The following is a 25,550-nucleotide window of genomic DNA, read 5'->3' as shown; positions in this document are numbered from 1 at the left end:
CACAACTTGAATGTTTTAACCTGTAATTTTATAGCCACTTGTATCCTCGTTAGAAACCTTACCGCGACTCTGAGACCCTACTTTGAAACCCAAGTTTAAAACCCTACTCTGAATCCCATAGCTTGAAACCCTAATTTGAAGCTGTAATTTAAATAGTGGTACCGCATTTTGACAGGTGAATTGTTTTTAACCTGTAATTTTACAGCCACTGTTATAAATTGAAACTCTACTCCTACTCTGAAACCGTACTTTGAAGTGCTTACCCTAGTTTAAACCCCTAATTTGAAACCCTAACCATAGTTTGAAACCTTCCTTTGGAAAACTGAGTTCACGCATTTTGAAGGTTTAATTTTTTTAAACAACAATTTTATAGCCACTTATATAATATGTGACCCTGGTTTGAAATCCTAAACTTTGAAACCCCAACTCTAGTTCAAAACTACTTTGAATCACTAACCTTAATTTGAAAACCTAATTTAAAACGCTCCTTTGAAAATTTGAAAATTGAGGTCGCGCATTTTGACAGTTGGATGTTTTAACTCGGAATTTTATAGCCACTTTTATGAAGTGTGACCCTGGTTTGAATCCCATGAACTACTCTGAAACCTACATTGGAAACCCTATTCTTGGTTCAAAACCCTACTTTGAAACCCCAAACCTAATCCTAGAATCCGTGACCTAAATTTAAAATCCTAACCATATTTTTAAAACCCTAATTTGAAAATCTGCTTTGAAACTAAGGTCACACATTTTGATAGTTTAATATTTTAAGGTGTCATTTTATAGCCACTATCATAACCCTAATTTGAAATTCTAACCCTATTTTCAATCTGTAACCTAAATTTAAAATTCAGATTTTTAAACCCCTGGTTTGAAAGCTCACTTTGAAAACTGAGATAATGCATTTTGACAGTTGGATTTTTTAAAACTAATTTTATAGCCACTCTTAAGAATTGTGCCCCGTGTTTGAACTCCTACTCTGAAACCTCAGCCCTAGTTTAAAACCCTACATTGAAAATTGAAACCCTCGCCATATCTTAATTAAAATAATAATAATTAACAATGATAATCTGAAACCCTAATTTCAAAATCAGGCCACGCACATTAACAGGTGATTATTTTTACTTACCCGAGGTTATAAAACGGACCATTTTGATGTCATTTCAGCCACTCAATCCCTAATTTTGCCATCTTCGATGGTGGAGTCAAATTTTGGTACGGAAAACTATCGCACTCTAGTGGACGTCTGAAGCATTATAAACAAAATGACAAAGCAAAAGTCCCCAAAGCGATGCAGCTCTATTTATAAAGTTTATTTGCACCTGCTCATCAGGTTACAGCCGGCCACAATCAACGACAGCATACGTGACTTTAACAGCAACAACAATAAACCTTTTCTCTACGGACGCACATGAATATTCATATACAAGTCCATGCCTTTTACCCGCTCGCTTCCTCATTCTCCTCCAATCACACATCACGCTCTCACGCAAGGCAGGCTTAAGGTGCCTTCAAAGACCCCCGGGAATAGGATCGTTTTAAACAAGGTTAGCGTTTTCAAATTAGGGCTTTAAACTGCGGTTAGAGTTTCAAAATGGAAATTCAAACAGTGTAAAATTAAGGTTTTAGTTTATGGTTGGGCGTTTGAAATTAGGGTTTTAAACTATGGTTGTTTTTTCAAATTGGGGTTTCAAGGTTAACATTTTCAACGTTGGGTTTCCAACTTTGGTGAGGGTTTCAAATGAGGTAGTGGTGTGAGTGGTAAATAAATAAATACAAACTCAGATTAATTAGTAGTCTCCTGTGAGTATTAGAATTAAGCATTTTAATCTCTTAATTATTAAATTATAAATGATCTTGGTCGGAACACTTTACGGGTAAATTCAGTTGACCCATAGTTCAAAGCCCAAATCTGAACCCCCAATTATAGTTTAAAAATCTAATTTGAAACAATAACACCAGTTTAAAACCCTAATTTGAAAACCTAACCCTAGTTTGAAACTCTAACTCTAGTTTTTAAAACCCTGACTCTAATTACAACCCTGATTTGAATCCTTAACCATACTTTGAAACCTTAAGCCTAATTTAAAACTTTACTTTGAAACCGCATCAGTCATTTACAACCCTAATTAGAAATGTTAACCTTAATTTACAACACTTAATTTGAAATCATAACCCTAATTTGAAACCCTAACACTAATGTGAAACCTTAACCTAAGTTTGAAACTCTACTGGATGCCCCAGAGGTGGATGCCTGAGGCCACCGCCCCATAATGCAATCATAAACATGCCCAATAAAAAAACAACACATACACGTCATTGCCATTGACACAATTTATTTCCAGTGTTTCCGGAGTCTGTGCACTCGTCTCCCAATCAGGAGGAATGCAGCGTTTGTACGGTCCACATAGAGTTTTGCGCTCCCTCGAACGCCGTACCAAAACTGTCCACTCACTTACACACACGGTCATCATCAATCAGGGACGTGCGGCCAGGGGGCTATAATTCTTTAGCATTTTTGTTCTCTGGTTTGTGCTTTATTTGAATTTGCTTTTTCCTATTTCGAGCATGTCCATGAGTTGACCTTTAAAATTGCTGAATTTCCATATTTCTTGTCTCAACACATGAATGTTTGGGCCAGGAGGTGCGGCAGCAAGCAGCCAACCTCACCTTAAGATTGCGTAATCGGTCACAAAAAGCAGAAGTAGCTCAGCTCAACAGCGCCATCTATTACTGTATTCAATCTGAGGAGTCCATTGGGAAGTGGAGTGTGTGGTCTCACTTCGCATCTCCAATATGTTTACAGGCTGTTACAATATGAATTCAGACCTTCCATAGTAGTCAGGCTAATATATTTAACACTTGAAATGAAACTGCACACTCCCTTCTTCATGTGAGTTCACATTCCGCTAGCATAGCATAGCTACAAATAGGCTATCGCCATCAGAGGAAATAAGGCGACATTTAATCTGAATGGAACCAACACGTCTTTTTTTCACAAAATCACACTTTTCATTTTTGGCTTTCCTTTCATGCTAAGTCCCCGTCCACTTCGCTTTCACCCTCGGTTGTGACCAAAATGTGGGCGAGCTAACTGCTAATTGAAAACAACACATTTCTTTCTAAATGCTAATAACTTCTGTTCTGAGCAAATGTAGAATCCATCCATCCATTTTGCAAAGCGCTTATAGTAGTAACCATTTTGAACAGCTAAGGTGTTAAACTGCAAATTAGAAGATATTTGAGTCCATAAGCCGCGTTTCCACCGCAGGACGTTTGGGTATGGGAGGGGGGGTAGGGACTTTCACAGGAACCGTCCTCTCAGCCAGCCCGCTTGTGGCTGTGTCTCCACTGCGTAGTACGATCCATTTTGCGACGCCATGAGTTTCGATCGACACGTAAACGCCGTGCGACGGTTTCTCCCGTGACGTCACCCAAGCACCGCGCGACGAACGAGGAAAAAGAAAAACTTTAGGTGTTTTTTTCTCTGCTTTTTATTGTATGTACTTGGCGTGGATGGATGGTTTGAGTGAGAGGAGACGGCGTTTAGATGAAGAATTTGAAAAGGCTGACTCGTAAGTCCCGATTTTCGATCGACGGTAATCGCGTGTTTCTGTGACGTCACAAGCACAGCGCCGCAAAAATCAGAACCAGGAAAGAGAAAAACTTGTGGCAGTTGCCGTTTTTTTCCAGCTTTTTTTTATGTACTTGGAGTGGATGGATGGTTTGAGTGAGAGGAGACTCAAGAATTTGAAAAGGCTAACGAAAATAGACAAAGAATTATTAAGAGAATTGTTTTGGTGGAAGAATTGAGAATGCGTCATCATCGCGCATGAAGGTAAGATAATTTTTTATACTAAATAATTTTTAGCCAATCAGCACGAAAGTCCGATCGGGAATTTATCGGGCCGGCGGAGTACCTTCCCTCAAGTAGGACCTCCGCTCGTCCCTGTAAGTTCTTGTAAATGTGGCCCGGTTGGGAAGGCTCCAGCAGTGGAGACGCTCACATCTGGGGCTGGCCCCGTAAATTTACCCCGAAGTCCCTGCGGTGGAAACGCAGCTATAAATGTTCAAATAAAAAGGCTAATGTAAAGATATTTTGTGCCAAAATCCTACATAGAGCAGCTTTAAAGTCAGTTGGGATTGGCCTGCAGCTGATTGTTTTGCTGATTGCATAAAACCCAACCATAAAGGTAAGATAATAAAACATTTGAAATTTGGCCTAAAATGAGATCAGCGTACATGGAACAAATTATCCAAAAGTAAAAGGAAGACTTTTAATTCATTTTTATTGTTACTATTCTTTTATATACGCATTAGCATTTAAAATAATTGCATTATAATAAAATGTGAAAATATTCATCTGTTTCAAATATTAATTTCATATTTTGGTCTCGGCACAACACTTAGTAATTTACTGAGTAGCTTTTTATTGCAACGGCTAATAAGCTATATCGAAACCACCGGAACGAGCTTCTTTTTGGCCATCTGTGTGGAAACGTTGGGTGCTGAAAGGTGACCCGCCAGGTTTCCCGTTCAGGCGGGTTGCAACTGGGGGAACTGCCTTTTTAGGGATCAATAAAGGAATCTGAATCGGAAAGAGTGCTCATACGATTTTTTGTTAAAACCAGTTTTCAATCTAAATTTATCACTGTTTGGCTCATATGTGTAAATCTGACGAATATTAATGCCTCAGCAGCCATGAACCTCACCGCACGTCACTGACCACCACCACCATCATCATCATCATCATCATCATCATCATCATCATCATCATCATCATCATCATCCCACGATGACCGCCCTGAATCCTGCAACGTACGATGGAAACGCGAAATAAAGCAGCTAAAACGTGGCGTCCGTATATACATTTAAGTTACTTATTTTACAGTGAACATTTCAAATTCAAGTTGTTAAAATAAAATTCCAAAAACAAACTGGAAACAAAGTAGAAAATGTGTTAAGACCAGAGTGGAATGCCTCAGGAATGGAAGCTCGGCATTATTCTTAAAGAACCTGTAGAACGACAGTCAACAATAAAAAAGGTCATTCACAGTACTGTGTAGCAAGACAATATGGCACCCGAAACGTTTCATTGTCAGGCACTTCCTATTGTGAATGTTTTTCGTTTTGTTTTGCAATTTCATTACCCATTTCCTGCTCCCATTTTTTTTTGTTTCAATCCATTTTGTTCTCCGCTCTTCAGAACCACAAAGAAGTGTATTATTCAACATGTGCATACTGTAAGTCCACTGTCTTCTGGTCATCGTTGTACCTTTGGAAAAGCCTCAAAGACGGCAAAGTCGGCAGTCCTTGCGCATGTCGTACCCAAAATGTGATTCAAGTACGCAGAGAGCGGATACGTACAATTTAGCATCAAGACGAGCGGCTAAAGCTTTTAGTCGGTGTTACTGCGGGCACGTTTGTACATTCTTCATTTGGTTACTGGTTCACATATTCGGTAACTTTTCTTTGCACAAAAATAGCTCATCTGCAAAAATTAGAAATCTAAACCTTTTCTTTCTTAAAATCTAACCATTACCTCCACCTGACTAAGCCTTCATTCATGTGCTTCGCAGCCTCGAAGGACCTCCTCAGTCTTCAGTGTGACCGATTTTCATGTAACGAGGGAGGAAGTCCGTCCGGACCGGGTCCGTTCCCACATCAGCTATCATTACAAAAATAGAACCGTATTTGTCCCATGCCAAACACGAGTAAGGTCCACAGCTATTGCCTCATGCACACTTCACATAACAATATGTGTACAACATCACACACACTTGAACGCCAAAACTCGTCTTTCACGCACACACAGACTCACAGGTATTGATAGAAGCGCGAGTGTACCACCTGGGAACTCGCCAGTTTATGCGGATGCGCCGTGGCCGACAAGCTCAGACTCTTCGCCTGCGGCACGTCGCCGTTCAAAGCCTCGGCGGCGCGATGTGACAGTTCCGTCGACGACGCGGCTCCGAGGCCACACGCCGCCCCCTGCTGCTCGCTCGGGTCCAGGCTCACTTCGGGGTTGCTGGTGCGATGGCGCTCGCGTGCGATCCAGTCGCCGATGGAGAAGTCCTGCGAGCTGCATTTGGGCCTCAGGCGGTCCACGGCCGACAGTTCCGAGCGCGAGCCCGGCTGCGGCCAGTCTCCCAAAACCGACAGCTCGGCAAAGTCCCGCTGGCCGCCCATGGTGTGCCGGCGGCGGATGTTCTTCTTCTTGCTGCGGCCTTCGACGTTGCGCTGGCTGCCCACGCCGAACATGTCGTCCACCGACATGCGCAGGCGCACTTTCAGCCGGTCTGTGATCTTCAGTTTCCACGCCGGCTCCGCTTTATCCAGCTCGCCGCGGGACGACGAGCTGAGGCTGCCGGTGGAGCGACCTTTGCCGGAAATCTGCGACAGCCTGTTTGAATCTTTGTCGCTGCGAGCGCCGTCCAGCGAGGACTCGCTGTCCGTCTTCTGCCGAGCGGCTTTTTTTCTGGACAGCGTGTCGCACTCGATGAGCCTGTGTGAGGCCAGCGGTCGCGGGGCCTCCCGCGGTTCTTGACGCACGGCCGCCGCCGCCGCGAAAACGGAACTATCGCTCTCGCTATCTGTCTCCACGGGCCTGCCCTCGCTGAAGAGTTCGCTCCGCTCGTCGTCGGCGTCATCGTCGCCTCCCCGGCTCTCCGTCACCGAGCGCACTTCCGGACTCAGCGTGTTGAGCTCCCCGCCGGTCATGAAGGTCATGGACGAGGTGGTGGAGTAGTCGGAGGTGATTGAGCACACTTCCGCTCCGGGCCCGCTGGCACCCGCGTCCTGTCCCGGCACTGCAGGACGGCGACGGGCTCTTGGCGCCGAGGCGCGGGAGCTGGTGCTGTTCATGGTGCCGAGGTCGGACACCGTGTCGTCGTAGTTGGAGGGCGGGTCGGACAGCGACGACTGGTGCACCGCCACCGCGTGGCGGTTCAGGCTCGGTGACGCGTACGGGGAGCCGGCGCCACGTAAGGTGGGCTTCAGTTTTGGAGACGCCTCGGTGCCGGCGGTTTTGTCGAGCTGTTCCTCAGAGCTGTTCCTCAGCTCGCTGGTGCCATCTTCCTCCTCCTCCTCAGTGCGACTCTCAGGAGACCAGGTTGGCTGCTGGTTCTCTCCCGGGATCTCCTTCCTGGGAAACGCGTCCAGGTCATCATCCGAACTGCTGGCCTGCGGTTTGTCTTTAGGCTTCTTGCGCTTGCGGTTGGCAAAGAAGGAGGAGCGTATCATCTCTTTGCTACACTGATCCTTCCCGGACCCCCACAGGCTCTGCGGAGGAAAACAGCAAACCACACTGTCACATGACTGAACCGGGGTGTGAAATCACAACTTGTGAGGAAGAAGACAAAAAGAGAACGTCACCTTTGATTTGGAGGAGTCACTACATGTTGAATCTGTATCAACAAGGAGAGAATCATTAGTAGCTCGCCAACAGCGGCCTTGTGAAAGCAAGTCAATCAGATAAAGAGAAAGAAAGAAAAAAAAGAAGCAGATTGATGGCTTGCTGATATCATCACTGACAGACACGAGCTTGAAGGAGAACAGCTGGATGGAAGCAAGATGACACGCTTGACAAGGACAAGTAACCACACTAAGGAAGCGCTTTGTGGACACGAAGAAGAAGGCGGCAGAAAACCAAGCCTGAAATGACGGATGAGCGCAGAGAGAGAGAGAGAGAGAGAAAGAGAGACAGAGTGGGGTGGGGGGCGTGAACCCCCCCTGCCAACGCAGACACAAGCGGCTCATGCTCGGGTAACGATGAAGGCAGCGACGGCACATCACGAACACAAACGCCGTCAGTCGCGGAGCATCACGTGTCGCCCGCCAACAACCAGCTGTAGGCTTTCTCCCCCCCGCCACATTTCAAAAGGCGTGAAAGAGGGGAGGGCGTGATGCGCTCGCACTGACTTAACAAACTTGAGACGGGCCTGAGCTGAACCGATCAGTGAGTGTGTGTCAACCCTGGCAACCCTTCACGTTACATCTGCGCCCAAACGTCACGACTTCCTCTACTCTCTTTAACACGCACCCACATTTCAACACAACATAAACAAAACAAAAAAACAGACTTGTGTTGTGGCCACTGGCGGAGCACGTGCCCCTGCTCAAATGTGATTGGATCTCGCAGGGGCCAAATGATTGACATATCACGGCGCCTGACGGCATTTTTATCAATCAGACGCCTACTAATTGTTATGCCCCTCCTGCACAGTAGCTGGCGCTATTTACCACAAAATATTGTAATCCACCTCACTAAGAGTCTGGAGAATCTCCGGAGTCCAATCAAGATTACATGTTTTGGCAATGTCATGTTGGTTTCCCCGTGAGACGTGAGTGACTGTTTAAAATAACTTTTACGATATGTTCAGATAGATTGTTTTGGACGGACATCAACAAGTTAACGTTGTTTTGCACAAGCTAAATATAAATGCATGAGTTGAATGATGAACGAAGACAGGAAACAGAACTACGGCGCGGCCTTCCAAATTAAAAGCATAGATTTCAAAATAAGATATTTAAACATCACACAAAAAAAGCTTGAAGAACTTAGTATATATATGCCTTACGTTTTTAGTCTAGAATTGGGGGATGTAATAACATTAATAACATTATGTGGTGGTAAATAAAATAGTACGAGGAACATTTTTTTCATAGGATGTGGAAAACGAAATAAGGGGACAAAATGTGATTTGTTTCGTAAACAAATTTAACTAAACAAGTGTATGTGTTAAAATGTCCTTCATGTTAAACACTGATGTTGATTATTTCATAGATATTGAATGTTTTTGTACATTGTTAATAAACAGCACATTATGTGCAAAAATCTCCTGCATGCATAATATGTACTTAAATATATTTCAACATTTAGAGACTCGGACTGAAATTAATTTATTATGAAACTAATTATTTGGCATAATCTTTGAATACCCTGAAGTTTCCTTGCCCCCCCCCCCCTCCCCGAGGCCTCCCCATTTATAAAAGTCTGGATCTGCTAGTGGTTGTGGCTATTCAAAAAGAGACATGAGTAAAAAACCCGATAAGACCATAGAAATCAAATACATCAAGTGATTTTTGTCAGACAATATCCAGTTGGTCCTGCGTAAAAGCTAAATATTCCGTTAGCATTCAGATTCGCTTTGTTTACGAAATCTGTGTTAAAGAGGCAAGAACAGGAGTCACCAACATGGTGCCTTCAAGGACCACACGAGTGATGGGGCATTGTGATTTTCTAGGAATGTTGTAGAGGTGAACCGAAGAGATTTATCGAACCTAAGTGTTGCATATTGGTATTCATCGGTTTCCAAATTGTGAGAAATCATTAACATGATCAACGTGCTCCTCGTTTCGAGGCAGATATTTTTGTGCCGACTTAGCCCCCAGCCCTAATAGCTAGGGGTACTACTTCTACCACTTTTTTAGACTGATACCATTACGAGCACTCTAGTTCCTAGTTCCCCAACAATAACATATAATACTAGCATATAGTCGCTATGTGAAAAACACTAGCGTCCGTCTTTTGTTCAATTTGTACATTTTTGGGATGTCTGCAATCAGTTTCATCCCAAAAACAAAAAAAATGACAATAATGGACATAAGTGTTATTCACATAGCAGCGACAAAATAATAATAATAATAATAATAATATTAATAATAATAAACGATTAAAGGTAATAGGAGAAATTTTATTTATTTCAAAAGTGTGTTTGATCTGGTCACCCTTTGCCATAATCAGTAGCCAATAAATAGCTTGCAGCTTCAAAAAACGTTTGGAACCCATCTGCTTAGACTAGAGTCGTCCTTCTCGAATAGCGACAGGGCATTGGGGAATAGAATAAAGTGTACAGTAGGTGGCAGTCACGTTCTCATTGTTTTAGAGTCTGCAAAGAGTATTAGTTTCTCTGCAGAGGTGTACTTTACAACAATGTAAGGTGTTGTATAGAATTAATAGTCACGGTTCTTAGTTTGCATCACACACAAAAAAATGTGAAGCACTGGATCAGAATGAGTGTCAACTTATTCCTAATAGTTGCCCTTGGGGTGGAATCAATGGTCTATTTACAGTTCAGAGTGAGAAACAGTTTGATTAGTGTGTGCGATCAAAGGATGAGCATGTGTCAGCCTATTGCTGATCTAATGATAACATACAAAAACAAAAGACGATAAAATAAAAGCATGACAGATTATGGCATAAACAAAATGAAATCAAAACGACCTCCTGCTTAGAGTCCCATCCACAACGACAGTCAAATCAACTGAATGTGTTTTGTTTGCAATTGCATGTGTGCCTGGAAGGATGCAGCTCAGTCCCACCACTATGGCCCCGCCCCTCCCCAGACATCATGACAGATTATGCCACATGACCGGAGAGCACCTGAGGTTGACCATACCATTCTACTTGTCCTTGCGATCAGCTTTAGAGACAACAAGAGACAGCAAAAGAGCTTTGAGAGAAGGTAGCGCAACATTGCTCTGTATCCCCTGGATGCAGGGTATTGCTTTGAATGTGAGACGTGCACACCACAAGGAAAATGACAAACATCGACTTCTCTTTCTTTCTTTCTTTCTTTTATCTCTTTTCCTCCTTTTCGCTCGCCCCCAATTTAAAAGAGCTGCGGGTTTCTGCAGACTAGGCAGCTACACTGGGCACAACACTCGTCCTTCTTCCTACAGTCCCAGCTGTCCATCACTGACAAAACAGAGTCCATCAGCGACATCATCGAGTGATAGACGCCGCCCACTTGGCCTGTGTCAAGATGGGGTCATGTGTGAGTGCTGGACAAGGGGTAAGGGAGAGAAACAACACACTACACACAGAAGGGTTAAAAAACTTCCATCCGTTTGTTGTTAACTTTGATTTTCTTTTCCGGGAGAGAACATGCCGGCTATGTGAGACGAGGAGGAAGGGAAGAAAAGAACTGAAAGAAAAGGAGTCGTCGTCTCGACACAGTTAAAGCACAGGGAGAGGAAAAAATGGCTTGGTCGGGTGAGAGTAAAAGAAAGTAAAAGCCAAGAAATGAACAAAAATAAACAACTTGGACAATTTGAGCTATAACAATGAAACCAAGACAGATTCTGTAAATAAATCAACTCGAGAAAAAGGCTTACATTTCTCCAAATGGCCAAACCACAAATAATAAAATTGTCTCAGCCCAAAGCATGTAATAAAAACTAACAGGCATGAAGTTAATATTTAATAAATCTACAAATATGTGCACTTCAATAGGATAGCAATGGAACCAAACTTTGCTGGCATGGACAAATATTTGCCGTGTTGATGTGTGCGAGCACGACGCTGAGAGAAACATCTCGGCGACTTACCCGAGACTTCCCCCGGCGACGCTGCCGTCCGGCCGATGTTGGAGAGGAGGTGGTCGATGTTGGGCACAGGTTGAGACTGCACTGTGCTCTCCTGCTCCACAGCGGTCTGCAGGACGAAAATAAACATGAGCCGAAACCGAAAACCACATTGATGAAGTGATGAACACGCGCAAGTCTACACACAACAGGATCTTCATCGCAGTCTTCGGTGAAGAACCAGTCATATTGTTGGATTAGGTTCTCGACTATCTTGCACTGGTCTGGCATGTGATTGACCATGTTTGTCATGTTGTCCTCGGAGGTCCGGACCAGCGTTGGGCCAAACACGATTGCCAGGTTTCGGGGTTCCATCTAAACAGACAGAATTGAGACAAATGAGATTCCTTTCAGAGGGGAAAGCGAATGTAAAGAATATGCACTCGATATGTCACACCTTGTTTTTCTCACAGTTGTCAGAAACCTTTTTGAGGTGAGCACAAAGAAATTTGAGGGTTTCATAGTGGTGATCAGGCAGTTTGTGGACCTAAGGGAGAGAGGAGAGTGGCAGTGTTCCTCAGAACAATCCCATTTGACAAAAGTGGTGTGCAGATTGCTGCCAAGATTCCCTACCAGCTTCTTTAGCTCCTTAAGTCTCTCAACAGAGTCCTCTGTTCTGTTGGCATCAATAAAGTCAGCATACATTTCTGTTGAGGAGACCCAGAAAAGTCTTACAGCTCATGCAGTTTTAAACAGAAAATTCCCACAGTGTAACTTTTTGGCAATGTCTTTGTTAGCGCACTTAATGAGTCTCACCATTTGTAAACAGGGGTTCTGGCAGTTTGCGGAAAAACGATTTGAGTAAGCTACTGATGACGTTGAGATCCCTCCATTTCTGTGGAGAAGTGAAAGAGCTTTAGGCAAAAGTCGGACTTGAAGTAGAAAGTGCAATTCAAGGTGCCGCCACTCACATCTTCCTGGACGTTGATGTCAGCAATGCCTTTAGTGTTGAGTTCCTCCTGCATGTTGGAGATGGCGGCGTTGTTTCCCGGAACTCTGTAGATGCCCGTGTATTCCAAGCCTCTCTCCTCCACCACATTACAGCACACCTCCACAATCAGAGGAACAAACTAGAAAACACAACATCATCATCATTGTCAATTTTGATCAATTTAGCTAAGAAAAAAAAATCGGGACCCCAAAACTCAATGGAACCGCTAAAATCGATCGTGACTTTCTTGCAGGTGTGAAGCAATGACTCACCCTGTTGCTGTGTGCGGGTGGACAGTCATCCAGCCGAACTCCAAACGTGACGCCAGCTGGTGTCTTCTTTTCAAACGGCTTTCTCATGATGCCCGGGATGCCAATTTTCCATGCACCTCTGTCCCTTGGTGGACTGGCCTCATCTGAATAATGAGAATTTGTTATGTTATGTTATGTTATGTTATGTCACCCAGCCAGTGATGTGACCGCATGAGTGATGGTGGCTTTTACTACTTGTATACCTCTCAGTGTCCTTTGTTCCTCTGATTTGGGCGAATGAGGGCTGTGGCTCTTACTGTCCATCTTTCCTCCCAAAAAGGCTTGTTTGATGCTCAAGGACTGACGGGAGGTTTTGGGTGAAGGTTCAGATTTACTGCTTGGTGCACTGAAAAGTAAAGAATGCAAAAGATGAGATTGATTATTTGGAATGTTTGGTGAAGTAACAAAAAAAAAAAGTTTTAATGTGCAGAATTTCGCAAGTTACCTCATGTTAAAGATTAGATAGCTCTTAATATGAAAAAAAAATGCACTGAGCTGTCATCAATGTCTTACAAATGCAATTATGCTATCTAGTGACAGAAAAAATGACCTCAACACAAATCAATATCACTTATTTTTTACAGTACATTTTTAAAAATGTTAACTCAATTTTAGGAATTATTAAGAAATTACTGTATCAATGTCTAAAAGATGCAGCCATATTTTTTCCCATTTATGTTAACAAGAGTATGAAAACGTATATTACTTATACATACAATATTTTATTTTACGGTACATTTAGAATATATATAATAAATGTGTATGTGTGTAAATAAACTACTAAGATGGAATAGTTACAAGCTTTGGGGGAAAAAGCAAAAAACTAAATAGAACATGCAATGGTATCCCATTGGTTCTAAGGTCAAGAGAAAAGTGAGCACAAATCCTCTTAATTGCTACTACGATATTTTGGAATCAGCATGCCAATTTTAGTTTCAATCAGCACAAAAATCTAACTCAACAGAAATGTGGTTAATTGAAGCCCACAGACCTCATCATGTTGTATTCTTTGATCTTTCGACTGATCAAATCCTGACTTGTTACAGCAGCATCCTGAACAGACAGAATTTGGGGCGTTTTATTTTGGGATTACGTTAACAGCAAAATTTCAAGTAATTAAAATATGATTCATCCACAGCGGACTTGACAACACACTCACCTCTTCATCTGGATTACTGTTTTCCTGAATGACTTTAATCCAGGTTAACATGTCTTCCCTCCCTTCAGCCTGAAACAAGTACTCGCTATCGGAGGTGGTCAGACGCAGCACATTCTTGCGTCGCGTGTCACTATAGGAGATGTCAATCAGGCAGGCCTTAATGCTGATTCGCAGCGGCTCCTCGTCGGGCAGCGTCGTGACGTGCAAGAGCGCATCTTTCCTATCCTTGAAGAGTGTCAGCGTGTGACCTTGTAGAACTGCATACATCTGCTTCCATGACTTCATCCCTCCACTAGCACGCTACATACAAGAGACACGGCACATGTTAAGACCATCAAAACAAACACTTGCATAAGAAGCATTTTTTCCCTTCTAACAAAAACACCATATACCTTATTTTTATCTGTACACAGTTGCCTGAAGTTGAGCAACCCTTCCTTGGAAGAATCAGGAAATATATCTGCGGATGAATCTCTTCGAGATCCAGAGTCCCCAGAAGATTTATGGCCATCCAATGCCTGTCACAACGACACGCAAGTGAATCAAAAGTATGCACTTTGTAAATGCTTGTCAATGACAAAACACCTCATGGACTATGTCCATTACTACACGTCGTTAAATTCATGGAACCCATGTTGGCAAAGGTAATTTCACCTTTTTCAGGCCTCTGAGACTTGGCATATGCCTACTAGAAGATCGTCTGGGGGAAAAAACAGATTTTTCAATCACATTAATTCATAATAACATAAAAGACACAAGAGCAGTGAGTGGATATTAGTTTGAACATACCCTCTCCCCTCTTCTTGGTAATTGTCCAGACCTTCATCGTAGGATTTAGACCGTTCAGTCTGGCTGGCAGATTCAGACTCCAGCAAAGCACTTCTCAGGGACTCTGGAGCAGAGCAGATGAAAATCAGTGACTGGTAAATCAAAGTTATGAGAGTAAAATGTACTTACAAGTAACTTACAACCAATGTTCTACAGGCAAGACCGTACTGACATGACTATGAGCAAACCAACCACAACGCCGTTTACCTTGGTCATGTGACAGCTGTCGGCGAATGGGAGGACATGGTGAGTCAGGACTAGAAGGACCCGTAGCTACTGATGGTGGCACAGATATGACAGCGGAGGGTGGAATAGGAGCAGCATCCCTGTCAACACTGGGGCTGACGGGCTCATCTATTACGACAACAACAACAAATTAACATTAAAAAAACAATTGAAAGGCCAGTGTTGGATTTAGTTGCATTCAGCAACAAAGTTGCTAACTGGAAACAACCGTCTAGTTAGTCCCCTCCCCCTCTCTGACCAAGCGTGAGGCGAGTACCTAGACTCGAGCAATCTTCAAGACATTATTGCAGCTTAACGTAATAAATTGCCTGCAAAATGACAGTAACACTACTAAGTGATGCTATTAAACGGATGTCAGGACACGACATTGTGACTGCTTCATTCATAAGTGCTGGTATTAATATCAGCATGAGAGCATGAAATAAAGAAATCGCATTAAAAAAACACTTGTACAATTTGTGTCAAAGTTTACAGTTTGTATAAAAGAGTTAAGTGGGACTGCACTAATACTGGTAGCTATTCAAAATAAAATGTCTGCAGTTACTTTCAAATGCATTGCATTTAGTTGAATTGCGCTTAGTCTTAACACCTTGGAAATCTCAAAACACAATACACAAATACTAAAAGTGCAATAACGGAATCCCTATAGTTTCAAAGCAAAACAATCCACAGATGTCAAATGAGTAGTCTTTGTCCTTTCATGTAAAATGCCACCAGCAACTTCAAATGAAAACTCAACTAGACTAGAGTTTGTTATGACAACAATGAATTGAATGCATGAACACAACCTGAGGAAGAAGTATACCCCCCACCGCCTCTTGCTCTAGAGGTCTGAAACAGATCAGATTATAAAGCTTCTCCCTGCAGACGCAATTGGAGTTAAATTTGAAGCTGCTGTCCCAGATCTCGCTTAGACCGGACTTTGAAACAGGGCAGACTAAAAGGAACATCATCTTGACCAACGTGAGGACTCTGAGGCATGAACATAATACAAATCTTGATAATAAATCTCCTTTTACTCAACACAACTTCAGTCTGTCCTATTTCAATTAGCAATGCAAATAGATTGTGTTATTGTGAAGGGATTGTGAATATTTAAAAAATGTGTTATCATCCAAGTCCTTAGTAGTACACAAATACTATTATGCAAATATTTACCAATTCCGCCCATTAAAAAGATATATGCAGACGGTATCACTTAAGCTATGCAAAATGGTGCGGGTGATGGGCACAAAAGCTTATCGATGTAACTGTGGGCCATTCAAACAGACCATTGATGGTGGCCCTTCGGTCTGCTCAATCAAGACACTGTTTTCCTGGGCCATGGCACCAGTCCCAGAATGGTAGTCCTGCCGTATTAGCACTGTCACAGCTTGCTTTGTGTGCACCTGGCCTGTCATGCCAACGATACATGCAACACAGCAAGCCAGAATCATTGCTGGTCAATCTCAAGAACAAACCTACAGCAAAAGGATTTGACTCATACAAACTAGTGCAAAATTTTATGAACAAAAAAAAACTACAGACATTTTATTTTCTGTAAGGTACCATTTTACCTCCCTTTATATATATTGCAATGAATCTTCATGAGTGTACGTCTTTGACTCATTCACTCCCAGTCATTTTCACTGAAGCAACCCCCTTCGTTCCCAGCTGTTTTACTGGATTTTGACTGATTTTGCAAGGCCCACATAATGCAGTATTATGTGCTATTGCTATAAAAACATGCAACCTGCGAAAAGAAAGATTAGAGTCTCTTCTTTCATCAGGAAAAAAAAGTATGTATCCATTTTATAGCAATTTATATCAGAATACAGCTAAGTTTCATCGATATTCACATTCTTGGTGAAAACACTGTCAAAAAGAGCTCGTTGCAACATGGCCCTGGCTGATCTCTTATACTCTGTTGCCACCTGCTGGCCGTTTTTTGTAATACTACCATTGCTTTAAGCCACCTCTTCATGTCAGAAGCTGCATCAAAGCCTTCTGTATGCTCTTGCATAAAAAAAAACATAACATCCATATAAATACTGAACGTTTTGGGGAGTGAAGGACAAAGTATTAAAACAACGTATTTACATGTTTTGGGGTTTTAAAGAGTTAAAGGCTTTATAGCTTAAAAAACCTGTTAAGCAAAAATAAATACGTAATACTGTCAACTTGACATACCACCAATAAAAGTCTCATTAACAACCCTGCTAAATTGTAATGAAGTAAACTGTCACCTGAAAAATAGATGCTACTTTTTCTAGCAACTTTCTTACGCTTATACATCCCTACACGTTTTAGCCTGCACCTTCGCCAGAATCTAATTGTGAGACAGGAGACACTGACCTACCTGAGAATCAACCTCGTTCCTCGTCCCACTGCGAATTCCAATTTTTTTTGCATCCATTTATGTTATCATTTTTGTATTAGTCTAACAGTGTGGGCAGCTTAAAGGTGGGCTATAAATACAAATAGGGATTTTTAATTTATTTACTTTGTCAGACAGTTTTCTAGTTTTCTCAACTTTTTATATGGGAATGGTGGGGTGCTTATCTCAGTGACCCAACTATGGCAGTCTTTATAACTCATGTTTTCAATTTATGTTTATATTCAAACATGCATAATGCATTTAGAAACAAATCTATGAGTTTACTTTACAAGATCTTTAAACATGTATTTTTTGGTACTGATATAAAAATGCATATACTGTACAGTATGATGGCTAGCTGGGCAATAGAGATCCATTCTATGAATATTGAATTTTCCAGTGTGGCCCTGCCACTAACACACTTTAAATGCCACCAATACAGATTAATGTCATCGTTCTTAGATGATAACTTCATTTATGTGCATCTTGGCAAAATGAAATGTACACAAACCAAAATGTTCTGAAATGAAAGGCGCAATTACACAACTATGCGGTTATGTAGTCCACAAGCTCAACAAACATTCATTTGTTTTAAACCACTTCCTATGACAAGCGTTGTTGGCCTGACTCATGTTACTACAGCTATTGCCATGACAACAACCAGTTTGAAATTCATTTAGTTTCCTCTTACCAATGAATGGAATCGAATCCAGCGACTCATCGAGGTTGCTGGAGCAGGAGGTGTGACGTTCCCCGAGGCGACGTATATGCATCTCTCGACGCGCATCGTTAGGAAGCCAGCACGCTGCTACGTCTGCTGTGGAATCTGGGCCATCATCATCATTCACAGCCAAAATGTAGGAGGGGTGGCGCAGAGGGCTGGGGTGCTTTCCAGAGGGCGGCTTCGGCCTCAGGACGACCCCGGACTCTGAGAGGCTCCGTCCTCCAGTCACCTGGCTTGGAGGTTCTTCATGGCTCGGTTTGAGGATGCCAGACCGCTGAGGCATCTGATTTTGGGCAGAGCATGAAGAGGACCTTTTCGCAACCAAGGTGACGTCCCTTTCGGCCTCAACAGGTTTCACGCTTTCAGCTCTCACCCTGTTGTGGCCTTGATGGTTACTGTGGCCAGCGTGGTTAGCTTTGACTAAAGCTTTTTGGTCACCAACCGCTCTCTTTCCAAAATGTGTCTGTCTGTCTGAAATCAAGGGTGTGGAATGGGTCTGGAGAGAATCTGGTCCTCTGTTGTACATAGAAGGATTTTGTGGCCCCCGCTGGCCACTGTTGTATCCAACGGAAGGCCTGGACAACATGGCCTGTCTCGGCATAGACTGTCTACTGGGCCTCGTACCAGGTTCTGCCCTTCGATAGCCTCTTCTGTCACTGGGCTGAGCAATCTCTGTTGACTCAACATAGTCAGTGGAGTGTGACCGCACTTTATGCATAAGGCCATCTTGAGACATGCTCCTTGGCGGCCAGTTCCTAGCGTGGCTCATCCTCTCTGAACTGATCACGCGGTCTTGGGAGGCACTGCGTGGGGCAATTTGGAAGCGTGGGGGAGGTCCGTGGTAAGAGCGTTCATGGGAAGTACTCCTCCTGCGTACCTCCTTTGGGCCCCAGCCCATCTGGGGAATGTGATGTGAAGTTTCAAAACTGTTTAGATTGGAAGCTCGCAGGTTATCAAGCCTCTCCTGGATAGTACGACTACCATGAGAATGGATTCCTTTGTTGTCAATATATTCCCGATATGTCTGGTAAGTTCGCCAATCAATATTTGGTAGGGGGGCTGGGTAGGGATGTGTGGGGCCTCTGTATGGAGCTAGTCCTGGCCCGCCAGGATAGACATCGGCCTTTCGAGAGTGAGGATACTGGGCTAATGACGCAGGCCTCATCCTCACAAATGCAGGGTCCATGTAATCTATTCTTTGTGCTGGACCCATACGCCCTATTTGGTCAGGTGAAACCACCATTGTCCTCACGCTGTCGTTGCGCATGCACACCGCCATCTGACTTTTTGGATAGGATTTGGGAGGAAGGGATGGGGGTACAGTGATCTCCTTGCGGTAGCCATGGTCAGAAGTGGCCACTGAGCCCCTCATGCCCGGACCCACCGATTCTGTCGCCTGGGCCATGCCCGTAGGCTTACAGTCTACTCTGGGGTAGCATACAAGGGGCGGCTCAGGAATGTGACTGGCATTTCCACTGTAGCTGCTGTGGCCACGGAGGTAGGCATCCTGGGAGTAGGCCTAGAGACAGAGCAATAAACTTGTGTTAAAATTGTCAAGAAGGTGTGTGTAATAATCAACAGTGAGCCACTACACAGTAAATTTCATAGAGTAAATTTTACTATATTTGGTCCCAGTTTAAGCAGAGTAAACTTTACACTTGGAAGAGAGTAAAATATGAAATATAATAAAAAAAGATATATAATAAATCACTCAAGGGTTTAGGAAAAATCCCAAAACCTTCAGCATTGGAGATGGGCACGCTATCACTTGAGCTGTGCCACACTTACTGTTGGATAAAATTGCTGGTGTGTCTAAAAGGAGACCAAAAATGGTCGGAGGTATGAGGAATCCACCTGACAACAGCGATATATTAACACACAATAGGACAGGTATGGCTCAGCGGGTAGATTGGTAATCTCCCAACCGGGAGGTTCTGCGATTGTTCCTCAACCCTTGAGTGATTTTTTGTGTGTGTGTATTTTACTCTCTTCCGAGATTAAAGTTTGCTCTAGTTGAGACTGGGACCGAATATAGTCTTTCTAGAGTAAAATTTATTCTACAAAATTTACTGTGTAGATTAGAGATGACCAAGTCAGGTCCTCAAGAGCCCCTATCCAGCTTGTTTTCCATGTCTCCCTCCTTCAACGCAGCTGAATCCAATGATCAGCTCATCAGCCAGCTTTGCAGAAGGCTGATAACGATCCTGATCATGAACCAGGTGTGTTGGTTGAGAGAAACATGGAAAACAGGCTGAATAGGGGCTCTTGAGGACCGGACTTGGGCACCCGTGGTGTAGATTCTTTAAAAAAGTCAAATTTAACATAAGAGCGACTGGAAGTGTGTGTGGGGGTGGCACATGTTACAGTATGAGTGAGTGGAGGCATTAGCAGTTCAGGAGCGTCAGTAGGCTTCATCTGCTCCTTAGTTTGAGTTCCCATTCTAATATTTTTTTAAATAAAAAAAATATAACTGAAGGATTTTTCCAGCTCACGTTTTACTTAAAAATGTTCATGTCTTATCAGGACATCCAAATATGTGGATAGATAATAGAATAGTGTGCCTATTTACCCACGTCAGACTGACGGATGCCTTTTATACAGACAGGAGGTTCCCTCCCTCATTGTGAGAGCTATATTTAGCCTGATTATGCTCCAAGGCCTTTATGAACATGGACAGCAATAATTTGTACGGTGTTTATGAAGGAATTGATTACAACTAGCGGAGATCTTTTCACTTTTTCAACAATGGTGGATTACAAACCTAGTTGCGCTTAATATAACAGTCTGCGCAAAAAAGGATGTACCGTATGGGGACTTTGATCCAGTTGACGTAAAAAAAAAAAAATTACATAATGCTGTGTGGGCAACAATCAATGTGTTTGGCTCTGTCCCCGCCCTTTGCAAGAAAGCATAAGCATGCAAGAGAGTTCAGAGGTCACTGGCCTTTATCACAATAATGATATGTGACAAGTACAATGAAGACTGGGCGGGGTTTCACTCAGAAGCCAGCAAGAGAATCTAACAGGTAACAGTCAATCGGCCATTTCTACCGTAGATCTGAATCGCCGGCATGGAACTGCCCAGTGGGCAATCAACAGCAGTAGCGTAAAGCTGCACACTCCAGCCTGTAACCATGACACTGACATGCATGGCATGATGTGCAAAATGCATGCACCACATGTTAATGTCAAACAGCTAACTAGTCAGCAGTTTGCTTACCAGATTAGTTGGATCCAGAAAAAAAGGCTGCCATTTGAGCGTGTGAAAACGAGAGCATTAAAGAAATGAAGACAGAAGGATACCATCAGAGTGAGACAAACATGCAGTCAGGAAAGGATCAGATTAAAAAGGAAGAACATCAAACAGCTGAAAAAAACCCGTCTGAAATTGTCATGCTAAAAATATTGTCAAGCAACAGCAATACAGAGGGTGGAAGGAGAAGCGTACGCGAAGTGGAGCGTTGCCACGTTACGACCTGCCTGTGACAGTCCGTTCTGGGCGAGGCGGCAGAAGCATGAAGCTTGCCTCTCATGTTGCCGTTAAGCCTCCACGGTTGTATCCATACTCGGCCACATTATTACGCTAACTGAATGAGGTGCCTCCAGTCTACGTCTCCCTTGCCCGCCCTCTTCTGCTGCTCACATGACAGAAGCAGCAGCTGCTGATTATACATTCCGCTCTTGTGGTAGAGCTCCCCCTCCCGATCTCTCCTCCTCAACCCCCCCCCCCCCCCCACACACACACACACACACTCCAAGCATCAACCTGTTCAAAACACAAGGAAGTCAGCTGATTTTATCCACTCGACTCCGCTCATCATCCATTCTTTCTTTCTTTCCCACCGTCTCTTGGCATTTCCTCCTCTTCCCTGGCTTACAACTCCCTCGCTTTTCTGCTCACAGAATGTAGCCTCTCCCAGTATATTTGCTAAGCAACTGCTGCCTGTCTCCAAGCAGTCTGTGTGTGCGCTGCCTCCTACCATGTCACTAGTATGTGTGCACCAGTCTTTTTCCCTTCATTGAGTTACTTTTCATGTGGGCTTGGGGCCAGCTGATGTGCAATAGTGCGGCCGGCAGCAAGATAACAGAGGCATGAGATCCAGTGGACTATGGAAACAGAGGTAGGCTATAGGGAGGGCTGGAGTCGTTTGAAGGAATGATATAATGGCATCCAAGATCATGGCTTAAGGGACACTATACAGATGATTAATTCCACATCTACATAAAAACACTGCACATGTAAATACATTTCTGTAAGTACAGAGGTGTGTGGTAAACAAGTGGTAAACATAAGCTAGTACAGTATTTGATAGCACAAAATAATGGCTGTTAATTGGTTGACGTCTGTCTAACTTTGCCTTAAAACCATAACGTTGTTGTCTTTAAACCCTCATTTTAAACACTAACACTTGTAATGATTTATTGAATTATCAATAAAACTCAGCACGGCCAAAGACAGCACACAGGGGAGATTTCAGGTTAACAGCGATTGGGTTTCATTATATAAACAGGCTGTCAAATATACCATCAGAAGCGATTCCTTAGCATCCACTCATATTGTAGCACTCAAGAGCTGAGTGCAGTTTCACTTTGCTCTTAATGTGCAGAGTGCATACAGTGGCAGCGGCCTGCATTATGCACAGATTTGTCAACACAAGCTTACAGTGCCGATTTTGCTGCCTTTCATGCAGACAGCACAAGTTTGATTCCTGGCCAGCGCCCATATAACCTAGTCCAGATTTTTTTTTTTTTAACGCTAGGTTGGACCAGGAAGGGCATGTGGGGTAAAAACGAATGCAAGTTACGAAAATGAGGAAAGGCAAAAGTGTCAACAACAACAACATGAAGGTGAATTGGCAGGAATGAACCTAGCAATCCGCACATGCATACGTTGCTCTCTCCCTCCTCCAATCATGAGTCATTGTGGAATGTCACATTGGAACGCTCATACATAGTGGAGGTACGCCTGATCATTGTTTGGCTTGACCGCAGACCAGGTTCCATCATGTGCCATTTTTTGTGAGATTCTATCAAGATTACTTCTGACAGCAAAATGCACCATTTTTCAAGCTTGTCATATAGGAAACAAAAATAAGTCAGATACGCCTCCTATGGAAAACAATTAAGCTTGATTCATTTGGATATTAAGGCTTGAACAAATATATATATAATGTGCATTTGGAAGACTGGATTTAGTACATTTCAACATGACATAGAGGAGACAGAAAACAGAAGAGATGTTCTGTCCTGATTAGGAGGCCTAGATAGAGAGCTCTGATGGGATGGGAAGTCTGCATTTTAGTATTCCTGTCCCAGACCAAAACTAGAGCAGCTCTCTGGGACAAGATGTAAGCAAGAGGGATGTTTCTATTCTGAAAACAGAACAAATTGTACTTTTGGAAAAGCAAAAAGGTATAGTGGACGCATACCAGCTGTAGTATGTCCTCATCTTTTGGCATCACACATAGTTCCAGAAAGTCTCCACTGTAAGTATCGGAAAGCAAAAGTAATTCAAATATGAGAGACCAAAGCCAAAGTGAACCATAATTAATAATTAAATTGTTATTATGTCTCACCTATCTTGGATCAAAGATATAACTTCACAGTATGCTTTCCCAATGATACTTGCTCCATTCACCTTCACAATGCGATCACCTAAAAGGGCATTAAAACCAAATATTAGTTGTTTAAATGGCTGAAGGCTACTATAATTAGTACAATTCACACTAAAACATCACACATGCTGGATATTTTGTCAGGAACATTTGCATCTCTGCCAAAACAGATCACCAGAAAGACTCGGAACAACACTACTACAGTATCTATTAGGGGTGTTAAAAAATGTATTTGGCGATATATCGCGATATTACAGCGCCCAATTCTCGTATGGATTCAATATGCTGCCGAATCAATGTTTAAACATCAATATTTGATGGAAATATTCAACAGAACGTCTTACTTAGGGTTAGGCTTCACATGTTCGGCATGGAAGAATGTTATATTAATGGAACATTTAGCATTAATATTTTATTTCAATGCTGTTCAAACATGAAATAGATTGCAACCTGTTTGTTAAATACAGTGGCTCACAGTTGCCTGAAGTTTCAGATAAATAAATACATTTTCATGCAAATCGTAGTGTAAAAGTTTACTGATTAGTATTTTCTAAATTTAAGTAATAAATAAAATAAATCGCAATAATCTATTTATAGATTTGCATTGGGATTAATTGGTATCAAATCGAATAGTGATCTATGAATCGTGACACGGATCGAATCGCCAGGTACTAGGCAATTCTCTAAAACGATCTATATTTATATTTTTATTATACTTTTGTGCCTGCGTGTGTGACCAAATTACACTTTAAAAAAACAGCTTGTCTTTATTCTCTTTTATGTTTGTACGTTCATATTTTACAATACCACCACATATACAGGAAGCTCACTGTGACTTTACTAATGCTCTTGTTCATGAACAAATTGTTTTTGAAAAGAGTTCTGAGGACAAACATCACTTTGTTTCACACACTTTACCAGTTATACTTTCTTTCACACAGTTCCAGCATTACTTGTAGCAAATAAATAAATAAATATGTGCATCAGGTATTCCCCCCCCCCTTCTTCTGAATAATTAATGAGAATTAAAGTCCTACCTGTACAGAGACCAGCTCCATGTGCAGGACCGCCCTCCTTGACTTGCTTCACGAAAATAGTGTCCATGGGCTCGAGCCGGTTTCGTGGTCTCCCTACCAAACGTGTAAATGAAAAGTAAAAGTTTACATGTTACATTCATCTAGTGGCTTTAACAGAAAGAGGAACTAGAACATTTGCCAGTGAGCAGCAGCAGGGCTCCAGACTTCCCATAAATGGTGGCATTTTGCCTTTACAATATGAGATTTTCATCTACTTGCATCAGCGCAAGCAGCAAATTTGCAGATGAAAAAAAAATAAATCTATTTTTATACTGTCACTATTCAATATTTTTTTGTTGCTGACAAACTTGTGCTGCACACTTCGACCGATTGTGAGTGGGATGAATATTGACTTTACAAGTCAGTTTACAGTGCATGCCCCTAAATCTTCAACTGCATCCCTAAATTTTGAATTAGGTGGCCATTGTGCTCCCAGTAAAAACAAACCTAGTCTGGAGCACTGAGCAGACATTTACCGAAAGTGAGAAGAGGGACTGGTTGCATGTTAGAACAAGAGAAAAGTGGGCAACTCAACTAAATCAGTACTAGGAGGGCAATGAAGTACTCAGACCCACATTGCATATATGGCAGGTTTGAACACAAATCATAGGATGGTTGGGGAGGGCGGCGCCATCTCATTAGAGGGAAATTGTGTGGGGTTTTGCAAGGTGGATAAAAGCTGCTAACGTGAGGAAAACCAGTTTTCTTGACCAGTCGCTGTTTCCTAGCAGCTGCACAGAAGAGGCAGGAGGGGGAGAAGAAGGATGAGTGTGAGAGAAAGGGAATTGGAGTAGGTGGAGTGACAGTGGGCTCAGCTGCACTACTCCCACTCTTTCTTTTCACTCTCCGGTGTCCACAGTCAAAGAGTTGTCCGTATTTAACATTCTGGTAGTGAGTCAGCACACCATGGAACACTAACTAGAGTGGAGTGGGAGCCA

The 25,550-nt window shown here is 42.7% G+C and overlaps 1 protein-coding gene across 5 annotated transcripts in view; it reads right to left on the bottom strand.

The window, feature by feature from the left end:
* Nucleotides 1–2,319: 2,319 nt before the first annotated feature.
* arhgap21b (Rho GTPase activating protein 21b) overlaps nt 2,320–25,550 on the bottom strand; it is a 40,003-nt gene continuing 16,772 nt past the window's right edge. The window contains exons 5-25 of one of the 5 annotated variants that reach the window (XM_086079965.1): nt 24,574–24,666; nt 23,498–23,576; nt 23,351–23,405; nt 21,142–21,168; nt 17,890–19,441; nt 14,804–14,950; nt 14,558–14,660; nt 14,423–14,468; nt 14,161–14,286; nt 13,769–14,068; nt 13,601–13,662; nt 12,813–12,955; nt 12,571–12,713; nt 12,279–12,437; nt 12,124–12,202; nt 11,941–12,014; nt 11,765–11,854; nt 11,515–11,682; nt 11,332–11,437; nt 7,375–7,406; nt 2,320–7,281 (exon numbers count right to left, since the gene is read on the bottom strand). In XM_086079965.1, the coding sequence (XP_085936091.1) occupies nt 5,818–7,281; nt 7,375–7,406; nt 11,332–11,437; nt 11,515–11,682; nt 11,765–11,854; nt 11,941–12,014; nt 12,124–12,202; nt 12,279–12,437; nt 12,571–12,713; nt 12,813–12,955; nt 13,601–13,662; nt 13,769–14,068; nt 14,161–14,286; nt 14,423–14,468; nt 14,558–14,660; nt 14,804–14,950; nt 17,890–19,441; nt 21,142–21,168; nt 23,351–23,405; nt 23,498–23,576; nt 24,574–24,666 (5,048 nt within the window). In that variant the 3' untranslated portion in view covers nt 2,320–5,817. Of the gene's footprint in view, nt 7,282–7,374; nt 7,407–11,331; nt 11,438–11,514; nt 11,683–11,764; nt 11,855–11,940; nt 12,015–12,123; nt 12,203–12,278; nt 12,438–12,570; nt 12,714–12,812; nt 12,956–13,600; nt 13,663–13,768; nt 14,069–14,160; nt 14,287–14,422; nt 14,469–14,557; nt 14,661–14,803; nt 14,951–17,889; nt 19,442–21,141; nt 21,595–21,687; nt 21,893–23,350; nt 23,406–23,497; nt 23,577–24,573; nt 24,667–25,550 lie in introns of those variants that run through there. The other 4 variants (XM_086079932.1, XM_086079955.1, XM_086079940.1 and 1 more) reach the window with 4 other exon arrangements.

Source organism: Leptonotus elevatus, chromosome 1 (genome assembly GCF_054856555.1).
Source record: "Leptonotus elevatus isolate MCC_2025b chromosome 1, RoL_Lele_1.0, whole genome shotgun sequence".
NCBI lineage: Eukaryota > Metazoa > Chordata > Actinopteri > Syngnathiformes > Syngnathidae > Leptonotus > Leptonotus elevatus.
Note: the sequence above shows the minus strand (reverse complement) of the source record. Positions and strands in the feature narration are given on the sequence as shown.